General features: G+C 42.3%; 1 protein-coding gene across 4 annotated transcripts in view; it reads left to right on the top strand.

Annotated features, from left to right (window-relative positions):
- PARD3B (par-3 family cell polarity regulator beta) overlaps window positions 1-12,842 on the top strand; it is a 1,021,205-nt gene that overhangs the window by 353,011 nt on the left and 655,352 nt on the right. For all 4 annotated transcript variants that reach the window (XM_063429810.1, XM_063429811.1, XM_063429813.1 and 1 more), the window contains one exon: window positions 2,526-2,711. In XM_063429810.1, coding sequence (XP_063285880.1) covers window positions 2,526-2,711 — 186 coding nt within the window. The remainder of the gene's footprint in view (window positions 1-2,525; window positions 2,712-12,842) is intronic.

The raw sequence follows: 12,842 nt of genomic DNA, 5'->3' as shown, positions 1-12,842 counted from the left end.
AGGCATGTCAGTCTGGCATGGAGGAACACACCAGGCTGACTGCCAATCATGCAGACCAGACCAAGAAGGGAGGACCATGAGGAGAGAGCTGTTATTATGCTTTCTGCATGATCCTGGTGCGCCTAGCATAGTGCAGACGCATCTAAATAATGACACTATACTTTCTGAGGATATTTCCCTGGTATCCCCAAAAGTGGGAAAATCAGGACATTTGGGAGGCCTGCTGTATAGATCTTGGAAATAATTAAAATGTAAAGCAAATTATTACATGCATCTTACATTGTTTTTTTTAATTTTATTTTCTTTCTAAATGTTCATTGTGAGAGACTTTGCCAAGAAGGTAAGAATAAACTCCTGTTTTTAAGTTTATTCTTGAAACATAAATCATCATGTTGCACTTCCCGCTGAGTTAGAATATGACACATGGTACAAGATGTGGCAATGGATCTTGAGTAGATTCACTTTAATTGAATCACTGCTGTACAACACTTTTTCTCTACTTTTGTTTTATTTTCTTTCATTTTTAATTGCTGTCCGGTGTAATCACATTTCAGACATTATTGGATGTATAATATTTAGTTTTGTGTATAATCCTGTTACCTAAATCCCTCTATGGATTTGCTTCAATCTCATCACATTAGTGATCTTTGATTGTCTCTGGTGTTCTGCTCTCTGGTTGATGCATTTCCTAGCGTTGGAGAATTGCGAATTCCCTTTTCACTCCGTATGTTTAAAACATCAGTGTAGTCTTCACATTCAATATTACAGAGGTACCAGATAAATGCAGCATGCAACTTCTGTTCGGAGTAATCGGAAGCAACGAATGGCAAGAAAATGCTGATATTTGCTCTGTCATGTTAATCATCTTATTAATAGTGCAATATTATGTTAAAATGGACATTGCTGAAAACACACATTGTAACCCTAGTCTAGTGATGGCTTGCCTAAACACGTCACTTGTTTCCATGAGGCTCTGCCACAAACTTCTCATGTGCCAAGGTGAGCCAACACTGCACTACCACAGACTGCTGAAACACAAATTATTAAAAAGAAAAAAAGAGTAGACAAAACACTGTCTGTTTTTATGGATAGTAAACGAAATTGCTAGCAAAACTGTAAAACAAATGGTGTGTGTGATATCTTGAGTGCTGCTTACTTAGTGTTAAAGCCTAGAAAAACTACATTTCAGATTCCTAAAATAAGCAGTGCTGTTTCGCTAGTCTACAAAAAATGCAGTGTGCAGAATGTGTCCATTTATTTATTTTTAAAAAGCGAACTAACAAACAGAGATCTTCAATGAAGTTTGCATCTGAACATACATTGTATTAGACTCCATTTGGATGTACAGATGTATATTGCAAAGATTTGTCGCACAGAAGAAGAAATGGTGCCATACTGAAAAGTACGATCATTTTAAAACATTCTTTTAGAGGAAATGTTCCAGGACAATTCTCTGAACCTCACGCAAAAATGGGAAATATTTATAAAGGATTTTGTAAAGAGACAATTGGTGAATAGGAAGCAATCCCCATAGACACTAATTCAATTAGCAAAAATATTTGTATATTCCTCCAGAACCATTCTGTTCTTTATATATAATGCACCAGCAGTGTCTATAATTTTATTCAAAAACTTACAATGTGTACACTATCATAAAATGATGGTATTTGAGCCTTGATTTAAATAGATTTAAAGAATTGTAAAAAAAATATAGTTTTGCTCCAAAAGTAAAATCCCATAAAAGTCATACACAAGTTATAAACAAGTTATACTTATCGGAATAACTATTTGTCAAGATTTTGAGCAGCTCTCAAGTGACTCAGTAATATTATTATTATTATCATTATTATTTATAAAGCGGCAACAAATTCCATAGCGCTGTACAATGGGTGGACTAATAGACACGCATTTGTAACCGGCTGAGTTGGATACACGGGAACAGAGGGATTGAGGGCCCTGCTCAATAAGCTTAAATGCGAGGGGAAGTGGGGTAATGTGATACAAAAGGTAAGGGTAGGGTAGAAAAGTAGGTTGCAAGGATACTGTTCATTGAGGGCTTTTTGATGACCGTTTCAGGAGAGGCATAGAAGTCTGGTGCTGCTGCGGTGTCCCTTGATGCGTTGCCACACTTTGTAAACGGTCACTCAAAGCGAACACCTGTCTTTCAGTTTGAATTTTTGTTGTCCATTAGTAATTATCTTTATCCCACACATACAGGTGTATCCTGGTACTTTATGTCACAACGCAAACCCTGCTGGCTGCAGACCTAATGGTCTATTCAGACTCATACTGTGTTCTGCCGTTTTTTTATTTCATCGGTTGCATTTAATAGTTTCAGGTTCTAAGGTTATCTCTCTGTGACGGCCATTATAAAGGTCAGCTAGTAGACCAAAAACAAACACCTTTATCCATGAAGAAGAATGCCATGTGGTTTTGAAAGTGCTTTATTTTCTATGTTTAATGTAAACCATGCTAGCTCTTCTGATAGACTTCTATCTTAATGTATTCATCTGTTTTCTTTACAGAAAGGAGAAACAGACTACCATATTTTCCCTCCAGACAACACAGCACAGATGACATTTGAGATCCCTCTAAACGATTCTGGCTCGGCCGGTCTAGGAGTAAGTCTGAAAGGAAACAAGTCCAGAGACACCAACACCGACTTGGGAATCTTCATCAAATCCATCATTCATGGAGGGGCTGCTTTTAAGGTATAAATGGCTGTTTGTCTGTATAAACATTTCTTGAAAATATCCCAGTATGCATTTTTTTTTTTTTTTTGGCTTTGAATCTCAAACAAACCTGTAAATTCTATAGGTTTATGTAGGGTTTTTGTCTTCGATAACAATGTATTTTTGAGCTTTTTATTTGCAATAATATTGCATTTTTTTCTGCAACAGCTTAGAACATCCAGACTAGCAAACCAAATTTTGGCTATGTTTATGCCAAATCTGGCTTATTGTATCTCATCTACTTGTGACAATTTGTCACTGGCACAGTAAAGAAGTATTTAAAGTGAAGTGGTTTCTGTATAGTATCATAACTTGACATTATGTTTTTTTATACCTTATTGTGTGTGGTAGTACGTGTGATGAGCTAGGTCTAAAGTAACTCCTGAAACTCCCACAACAAATTTGCTTATGTCTATTGTGAGGAGTTCAGCTGCCATGAATGTCCCAGCTTGCAAGGCCATGGAACAAGAGTAGGCAACCTTCGGCACTCAAAATGTTACAGACTACATCTCCCCTGATGCTTTGCCAGCATTATGGCTGTAAGAGCACTATGTATTATGTAAAATCTGATGCTTTGCCTGCATTTTGACTGTAAGAGCGCTATGGAAGATATAGACCACACCATCTGGAGTGCCCAAGGTTGCCTACCCCTGCTTTGTAAATGGAATTCAGATCTAGGGAGGCAAAGACTTTTGTAGCATAATTTATAAAGTTGTCCATAGTCTTTAATAGACTTTCCATCCTAAATTGACAAGAATATGTTCTCCGTGTAGAGGAACCAAGTACACTACAAAAAAAAAACAAAAAAAAAAAAAACGTAAAATAGCCAGGAATGAAACTTCATAGTAAAATAACTAAATATGAGCAGTATTACTCGTAATTAAATATTTATATACATATTCTAAAAAGCCTCAAAAACTGTTTATAATACTATAGTATAATGTAAACTTCAGCTGAGACGTATTAAAGATCCTTTGGAGTTATAAATTCTAACCATCCCCATATGGGACATTTTACTGTACAATTTAACCAGTGAAACATACATCGTCATACACATGAACATGTATATAAAACAGGAAAATTACACTAAACTACTTGAAGCTGTGTTTACGTATAAAAATGTGATATTGATTTATTTTAATGGAGCTAACAGCATTGATGTGAGAACATTGAATCCACCATGTTTGTACATCACGGTGTAGTAAGCAGGACTCTGCAAATTATTGGGTTAGACCAATAAGCAGGAACATTAAGAGCTTAACCCCAATTAGACATGCAGCTTAAAGGCCATCTCTGTGTCACACATAACATTGAGGAGCCTCGGGCAAATTGATGCTTTTAAAGTAACTTATATTGACCACAAAACAATGATGTTTGTTTTGTTGATTTTAAAAAAAACTCTGTAGTTCTGTTAAATGCAGGTATTTATGTATGTGTACGGTATGTGTTATGCAAGGTAATCGAGCATTATGGGAGCAGTATGATCTGCGACGGTTGGCCATGAAAGTTAAACCATCATTGCCATAACCTAACCCATTTGAAGAATGAAGTGAGATTAATAACTGTACTCACTACAGCCACATACCATCTGACACCGGTCGGTGTGTGACCATCTGCTGTCCAGTGTCATATTACCATGTTTTTTTGTTTTTAATTCAGATAAATTAGCTTAGCTTTATAATTATGGCTCCATAGTAGCTTGTTTACACACCCACAATAAAGTTTTAAGTAATCTTTTGATACAGTTAGATGAAGGGCATACCTTTGGACTTGGAAGATCAGAGAATTTTTGTCTTTTCTTTTTTTTTTTTTCACAGCCAGTCCACAGTAATCAGTGCCCTGTGCTCCTGGTAGATTTTTCATCACCGATATTTGTCCTTTTTTTGTATCAAGTTTCCCTCTATCTCAGCAGATTCTGACATTTCTGTTTTGAACATTTGCATTCTGTTTATGTTAATGTTTTTCATCTGACACCGACCTGCTGAGTCAGCTAATCCCTGTCATTAAACTACAAAACAGCAAATTCACAGCCTATGTTAAACGGGCTGCCTTAGCATCAATCATAGCCGATCTTGTGTCAATTCATTGTATTCATGGCCTGTTATTTACCATTCAGGAAAGATACTGTGATAGGGAGCATAATAAATAAAAAAAATATATAAGGTTTTACATCTTTGGTTTACATCGTATAAATGTACTTCTTATGGCAGGATATTAAAGCAAATCAGGATTAGATGGGGGGTTGGAGGAAAGGTATTTTTTTTCTATATTGTTAGAAATTTGGTTTGGTAAATACTTATAATTTAACCAAAGAAACAGTCCCACTGTTGTGATTGTGCACCCACTTTCCTGTATACATATTTACTCATATACATGATTTATGTTGGGTATTTTAGCCAATTGTTCCAGATGAAGAGGTACACAAATTGCTTGAAAGGGTATATACAAGATTTTACATAGCTCCACTTAAGTTGATTTATAAGTTTATAGCCATGAGCAGCAAACACAATTCGACCCATGGGATCTATTCCTGTTATGACGACTCTGGGAGATAAACATTTTCTTTTTAAAATGTCCTGGCTTGTTTTTGCATATTTTATTTCTGAATTCTTTAAGCATAGTCAGAATGACCAACATTTGTCTAAACATTTTTTAGGAGTACATAGATAAGAGCATTGCTGTGATATGAACTATGGTTCCTTTTTATCTTTGCATGATGAACTACTTTGCAGTCACAAATCTGTAGCTCTTATTTTGTTACTGCACACCATTTTTACTACTACTACCATGAGTGTGGGAAGATGAACACTCCCCAGAAAATCTAGTGGGGGTATGAAAGGGGTAAGACCCCCCTCCCAGGAGCCCCAGCCATGATGGTGTTGCTGTCAAATGATGTTTTACTGATTAAGACATATGGGAAAAGCTACATATATTTTAAGCATCTTTATATAGATCTATATTTGTTTGCCATCTAGATGTTAAAACGGTCACATATATATTAAATAATATATATATTCTTTAAAAGGTGAGATCAGGTTAGTCATTTAAGTCTATGTCCAATTTCGCTAATCACATCCTCAATTGTATGTTCCATAGGGGGCACATATTTATCATGAAAAGCTTATTTCCCTCCCCAGTTGTCGTTGGTTCCTATGCATATATAACCTTCAGCTTTATCCTTATGGGAGTCCTGCCTACTATATGTATATGATGCGTATGGGTATACAGTGAGGGGAAAAAGTGTTTGATCCCCTGCTGATTTTGAATGTTTGTCCACTGACAAAGAAATGATCAGTCTATAATTTTAATGTTAGTGTACTTTAACAGTGAGAGACAGAATAACAAAAAATAAAAAAATCCAGAAAAACACATGTCAACAATAATGTATTTATTATTTATTATTGCCATTTATATAGCGCCAACAGATTCCGTAGCGCTTTACAATATTATGAGAGGGGGATTTAAATATAAATCGGACAATTACAAATAAACTTACAGGAACAATAGGTTGAAGAGGACCCTGCTCAAACGAGCTTACATTCTATAGGAGGTGGGGTGTAAAACACATTAGGACAGGAATTTACAATCAAATAAGGTGGGCTGCCCTTCAGGAGAGGGCAAGAGACAGGTATGTGAGGTAAGGGTTAGTCTTGGAGGCCATAAGCTTTCCTAAAGAGATGGGTTTTAAGGCACTTCTTAAAAGATGCAAGACTAGGGGAGAGTCTGATGGCGGTAGGCAGGCTATTCCATAGGAAGGGAGCCGCCCGCGAGAAGTCCTGCAAGCGCGAGTTGGCCGTACGAGTGCGGACAACGGACAGGAGGTGGTCACGGGCAGAACGGAGAGACCGAGAAGGGACATACCTATGGATCTGTGAGGAGATATAAGAGGGGCTAGAGTTGTTCAGTGCTTTATAGGTGTGAGTTAGTACCTTGAATTGACTCCTATAGCATACAGGAAGCCAATGTAAGGACTGGCAGAGGGGTGAGGTGTGAGAGAAACGACTAGAGAGGAAAATCAATCTAGCAGCAGCATTCATTACGGACTGTAAGGGTGCAGTACGGCTATTGGGGAGACCAATCAGGAGAGGGTTACAATAATCCATGCGGGAAATTACTAGAGCATGGACAAGCTCCTTGGTAGTATCTGGTGCAAGAAAGGGGCGGATGCGGGCTATGTTTTTAAGATGGAATCTACAGGATTTGGCAACATGCTGGATGTGGGGCTCAAAGGTGAGACCAGAGTCAAGTATGACGCCAAGACAGCGCGCTTGCAAGGATGGACTGATGTTGGTACCACAAACTTGGAGGGAGAGCGAAAGAGGAGGATCAGTATTAGGAGGAGGAAAGACAAGGAGCTCAGTTTTTGAGAGATTGAGTTTCAGAAAGCGGGAGGACATCCAGTCAGAGATGGAAGAAAGGCAAGCAGTGACACGTTGCAGGACGGCAGGGGAGAGGTCCGGGGAGGAGAGATATAGCTGGGTGTCATCAGTGTACAGGTGGTAGTGAAATCCAAAAGAGGTAATAAGTTTGCCAAGAGAGGCAGTATAAAGAGAAAATAGAAGGGGACCAAGGACGGAGCCTTGGGGAACTCCAACCGAGACAGGGCAAGGGGAGGAGGTATCATTAGAAAAGGAGACACTGAATGAGCGTTGGGAGAGATAGGAGGAAAACCACGAGAGGACAGAGTCACAGAGACCAAGCGATTGAAGAGTTTGAAGGAGAGCATGATCAACGGTGTCAAAGGCCGCTGAGAGGTCAAGAAGAATTAGTATGGAGTAGTGGCCTTTGGATTTAGCTGCGATTAGGTCGTTAGTAACTTTGATAAGGGCAGTCTCTGTAGAGTGGAGAGGGCGGAAGCCAGATTGAAGAGGGTCAAGGAGAGAGTTGGAATTGAGGAAATGAGACACACGGGTAAAGACAAGTCTTTCCAGAAGCTTTGAGGAAAAAGGGAGCAGGGATATGGGACGGTAGTTAGAGGGGGTGGATGGGTCGAGGCATGTATAAATTGGTTTGCATGTCAATGAGTGAAATAAGTATTTGACCCCTTCGACTTAGTACTTAGTGGCAAAACCCTTATTGGCAATCAGAGGTCAGACATTTCTTGTAGTTGGCCACCAGGTTTGCACACATCTCCGGAGGGATTTTGTCCCACTCCTCTTTGCAGATCCTATCCAAGTCATTAAGGTTTCGAGGCTGACGTTTGGCAACTTGAACCTTCATACCCCTTCACAGATTTTCTATGGGATAATGGTCTGGAGACTAGGTAGGCCACTGCAGGACCCTAATGTGCTTCTTCTTGAGCCACTCTTTTGTTGCCTTGGCTGTGTGTTTTGGGTCACTGTTATGCTGGAATACCCATCCACGACTCATTTTCAATGCCCTGGCTGAGGGAAAGAGGTTATCACCCAAGATTTGACGGTACATGGCCCTGTCCATTGTCCATTTGATGCAGTGCAGTTGTCCTGTCCCCTAAGCAGAAAAACACCAGTAAAGCATAATTTTCCCCCTATATGTTTGACGGTGGGGATGGTGTTCTTGGGGTCATAGGCAGCATTCCGCCTCCTCCAAACACGGCGAGTTAAGTTGATGCCAAAGAGCCCCATTTTGGTCTCATCTGACCACAACACTTTGACCTAGTTTTCCTCTGAATCATTCAGATGTTTATTGGCAAACTTCTGACGGACCTGTACATGTGCTTTCTTGAGCAGGGAGACCTTGCGGGTGCTGCAGGATTTCAGTCCTTCACTGCGTAGTGTGTTACCAATTGTTTTCTTGGTGACTATGGTCCCAGCTGCCTTGAGATAATTAACAAGATCCTTCCTTGTAGTTCTGGGCTGATTCCTCACCATTCTAATATTCATTAAAACTCCACGAGGTGAGATCTTGCATGGAGCACCAGACCGAGGAAGACGGACAGTTAGTTATTTTGTGTTTCTTCCATTTGCGAATAATCACACCAACTGTTGCCACCTTCTCACCAAGCAGCTTGACGATGGTCTTGTAGCCCATTCCAGCCTTGTGTAGATCTACAATCTTGTCCCTGACATCCTTGGACAGCTCTTTGGTCTTGGCCATGGTGGAGAGTTTGGAATCTGATTGATTCTGTGGACATGTGTCTCTTATACAGGTAACAGGCTGAGATTAGGAGCACTCCCTCAGCTCAATACCTGTATAAATGATACCTGGCAGGCAGAAATCTTGCTGATTGATGGTGGAACAAATAATTATTATTTCACTAATTGTCATGCAAATCAATGTATAACTTTTTTGACATGCATTTGTTTTTTTTGTTTTTTGTTGTTCTGTCTCTCACTGTTAAAATACACCTACCATTAAAAATTATAGGCTGTTAATTACTTTGTCAGTGGACAAACGTTCAAAATCAGCAGGGGATCAAATACTTTTTTCTCTCACTGTACAAATGACTGTGATATTCTCTATTTAGAATCAGACATCAGTCAGTATGAGGTTTGTGAGCCATTTAGAGCAGTCTAGATAGAGGAAGGCAAAAGTGATATAAGGTTATGTAGTAAATATTAATAGAAATATGTCTATAATTTTACAACCTGCCACCCTAGAGTTGAAAGTTTCTACATCAACCACTTTGAAACACTTGACGATCACAGAACATCAGCTATACGCAGACAGAGATGTTCACTTCTTTTATTTAATCTTTATCTGAAGTTCTTGAGTTTCATAAGGTTTTATAACAAAAGAATTGGACTGTTGGCTCCACAGTGGTAAGCAGTTCCAGGCTGTTATTTAAAAGCCCCGTAAACCGCAAGTATGATTGTAATAAAACAACATAACTTCTAAAACAAACAGTATTGGTAACATTATACTACCTGGCAACATTGCAAAAGTAAATCTTGGGTTGTTAAACACTTTGTGTTGTGTTGACTTTGGTGTTGGGGGGCACTATCACATCTGGATTAAAAGGTGGATGGGGCACAATTTCTGTGATTGTTTCCATTACTACCCTAAATTAAGTAAATTCCACTAGATATAAAAAACAAACAAAACAATAAAACTGTCACTGTAATTAACACTAGACTGCACAGTACCATTTGAGGTCCACGCACCACTAATTGCTTTTCTAATGTATTTTTCCCACAATGATCGTTAAATCCCTCATGTTCCAATGGAGGTGGGTGGGAGTTTTTCTCTGTCCTGCAGGCTGCAGACTTTGTTATTGTTCGTTCTCTTGAACCAGGAGATTTGTGGTTATAAGGAAAGAAAAAATAAACTGTTGTAAAATAAACATTTATTCAGCAAAACGGTGACCACAGAAATACAGAAAAAAAAAAAAATAATAATAATAATAATAGAAAAAAAAAGTAATTAAATGCTTGCATGTATAGTAGTGTTCTGGACATCTGTTGCTGGCTCCATTTTTCTTACGGGTGTAATTGTTTGTTTATATTCAGCATGGTTTCTGTGTCAAAAACTATCCCTGGATTTTTAGGTTCAGGGTTAAAGACAAACTATCACTTTTCTAAGTAAGAGTTTCCAATTTCTCCACCCTAATAGACTCTATAGATGGACTTATCTGGGTGTAGTGTAGTGGAGGTAAGTATAAAACAACAGAAAAAAAAAACCCTTCTCTCTGCAGTTTTTCTGCATATGGATGACCATGCCCTCTGATGTTCTTGTAATAGAACTTAAAGCGGCACTGTCATGCCGAACTTACCTTTCCTCAATCTCTTCCTCTTCTCCCCCTCTCTCGGGATCTGTTATTCTTTTCTTCCTGTCTTCTTTAGTTTTCTTTAAAATCATAAGACAAAGTAGGGACTCTGTCTTATGGAGGATTCCTCCGCTTGACCAGCTCTGACCAGCGGAGGAGCAAAGTGTGCTTCATTTCCGCTGGTCAGACCAATTTTCCCATGATCCCTAGCTTTCCTCCCAGTTCCCACAATGCTTCCTGTCAGTATTGCCGAACGTCCTGTCACTTAGACAGAACGCCGGCAAAACTGCCGAATTGCATCCTAACAGAATGAGCACTGTTTCTCCATTGGTGTTAGGATGCAATTCGGTACTTTGTTCGGATCGGAATTTCATTCAAATGAATGAAACTCCGATCCTATTCATTGCTGTGGCTGCATCTTGCAGCCGCTTAGTAGATAACTCCCTAATTCCCACGGTATCAGGGAGCTATCTACTAAAAGGCTGAAAGACCTAAATTGGTCTTTCAGCCAAATTTACTAACACTAAGTAAAAATGACTTGGTATTAGTAAATAATATGCCCCTACTCGCTATACCGCGAGTAGGGGCATGTCTAGTAAGCAGTGAGCAGCCTGTGGCTGCTCACTGTAAAAAAAAAAAAATATTGCCCCCACCCCTAAACGACGGGTGGGGGCTGTAAAGTAAAATAAGGGAGGGAGACCTGTTGTCCCCCCCCCCGGCCCCCCACCCTGAGCGGTGGGTGGGGGCCATGAAGATAATGAGGGGGGGGGACCTACTGTCCTCCCCCCCGGCCCCCACCCCTGGGCGGCGGGTGGGGGCCATAATGGTAATAAAGGGGGGGGGACCTACTGTCCTCCCCCCGGCCCCCACCCCTGGGCAGCGGGTGGGGGCCAAAATGGTAATAAGAGGGGGGGGACCTACTGTCCTCCCCCCCCCGGCCCCCACCCCTGGCCGGCGGGTGGGGGCCATAATGGTAATAAGAGGGGGGGGGACCTACTGTCCGGCCCCCACCCCTGGGCGGCGGGTGGGGGCCATAATAGTAGTAGGGGGGGGACCTACTGTCCTCCCCCCACCCCTGGGCGGCGGGTGGGGGCCATAATAGTAGTAGGGGGGGGACCTACTGTCCTCCCCCCCGGCCCCCACCCCTGGCCGGCGGGTGGGGGCCATAATGGTAACAAGAGGGGGGGGGGACCTACTGTCCTCCCCCCTGGCCCCCACCCCTGGCCGGCGGGTGGGGGCCATAATGGTAACAAGAGGGGGGGGACCTACTGTCCTCCCCCCCCGGCCCCCACCCCTGGGGGGCGGGTGGGGGCCATAATAGTAGTAGGGGGGGACCTACTGTCCTCCCCCCCGGCCCCCATCCCTGGGCGGCGGGTGGGGGACATCATAGTAATAAGGAGGGGGGGGCCTACTGCCCCCCCCCGGCCCCACATCCCTGGGATTAGGGCCCCCACCCGCCGCCCAGGGGTGGGGGCCGGGGGCTGGAGGACAGTAGGTCCCCCCCCTTATTACTATTAGGGCCCCCACCCGCCGCCCAGGGGTGGGGGCCGGGGGCTGGAGGACAGTAGGTCCCCCCCCCTTATTACTGTTATGGCCCCCACCCGCCGCCCAGGGGTGGGGGCCGGGGGGTGGAGGACAGTAGGTCCCCCCCTTATTACTATTATGGCCCCCACCCGCCACCCAGGGGTGGGGGCCTGAGGGGAGGACAGTAGGTCCCCCCTCATTCCCATTATGGCCCCCACCCGCCGTCCAGGGGTGGGGGCCGGCGGGGGAGGACAGTAGGTCCCCCGTCCCCCCCTTATTACCCTTTTTTTTTTTTTTTTTTCACAGTGAGCAGCCACAGGCTGCTCACTGTTTAGTGGACATGCCCCTACTCGCGGTATAGCGAGTAGGGGCATTGGGGAGATTTTAATCTCCCTTGTGCTATTATGGGGGTCATATTGACCCCCATAGAGTGAGGAGGGGACCTGGGGGGCTTATGAAGTGGTGGGGAGCACTGCTCCCTGCCGCTTCTGTCTTTACATATTGCAAGGAGGGAGCTGTACGCCGGTAGCTCCCTCCTTGTAATAAACCGAACAAACAAACGAACACTGATACACAGTGTTAGTTTGTTCGTCTGATTTTTTCTATTCATTCATTCGTCTGTCTGATGAATGAATGAATAGGTGAAATTCCCGTTCGCATGTCCAGATGTTTCACTGGGCATGTGCGGGAATCTCAGGGCTATCTAGTGTGGGTAGATGACGTGTCCCACACGGACTTCACCTACCCACACAAAGATGGCGGCGCCCTGAATATAGATCGGGGCAGAAAATAAAGAATAAAAAATAGGTAATGTGGGGGGCATAGGGGCATTTGGGGGTGACTAGGGGGTCGATTGGATGTAGTTGAGGCGGGAGGGGGGTTAAAAAAAAAACGGAATTCGG

Source organism: Pelobates fuscus, chromosome 8, assembly GCF_036172605.1.
Source record: "Pelobates fuscus isolate aPelFus1 chromosome 8, aPelFus1.pri, whole genome shotgun sequence".
NCBI classification, from domain to species: Eukaryota; Metazoa; Chordata; class Amphibia; order Anura; family Pelobatidae; genus Pelobates; species Pelobates fuscus.
Note: the sequence above shows the minus strand (reverse complement) of the source record. Positions and strands in the feature narration are given on the sequence as shown.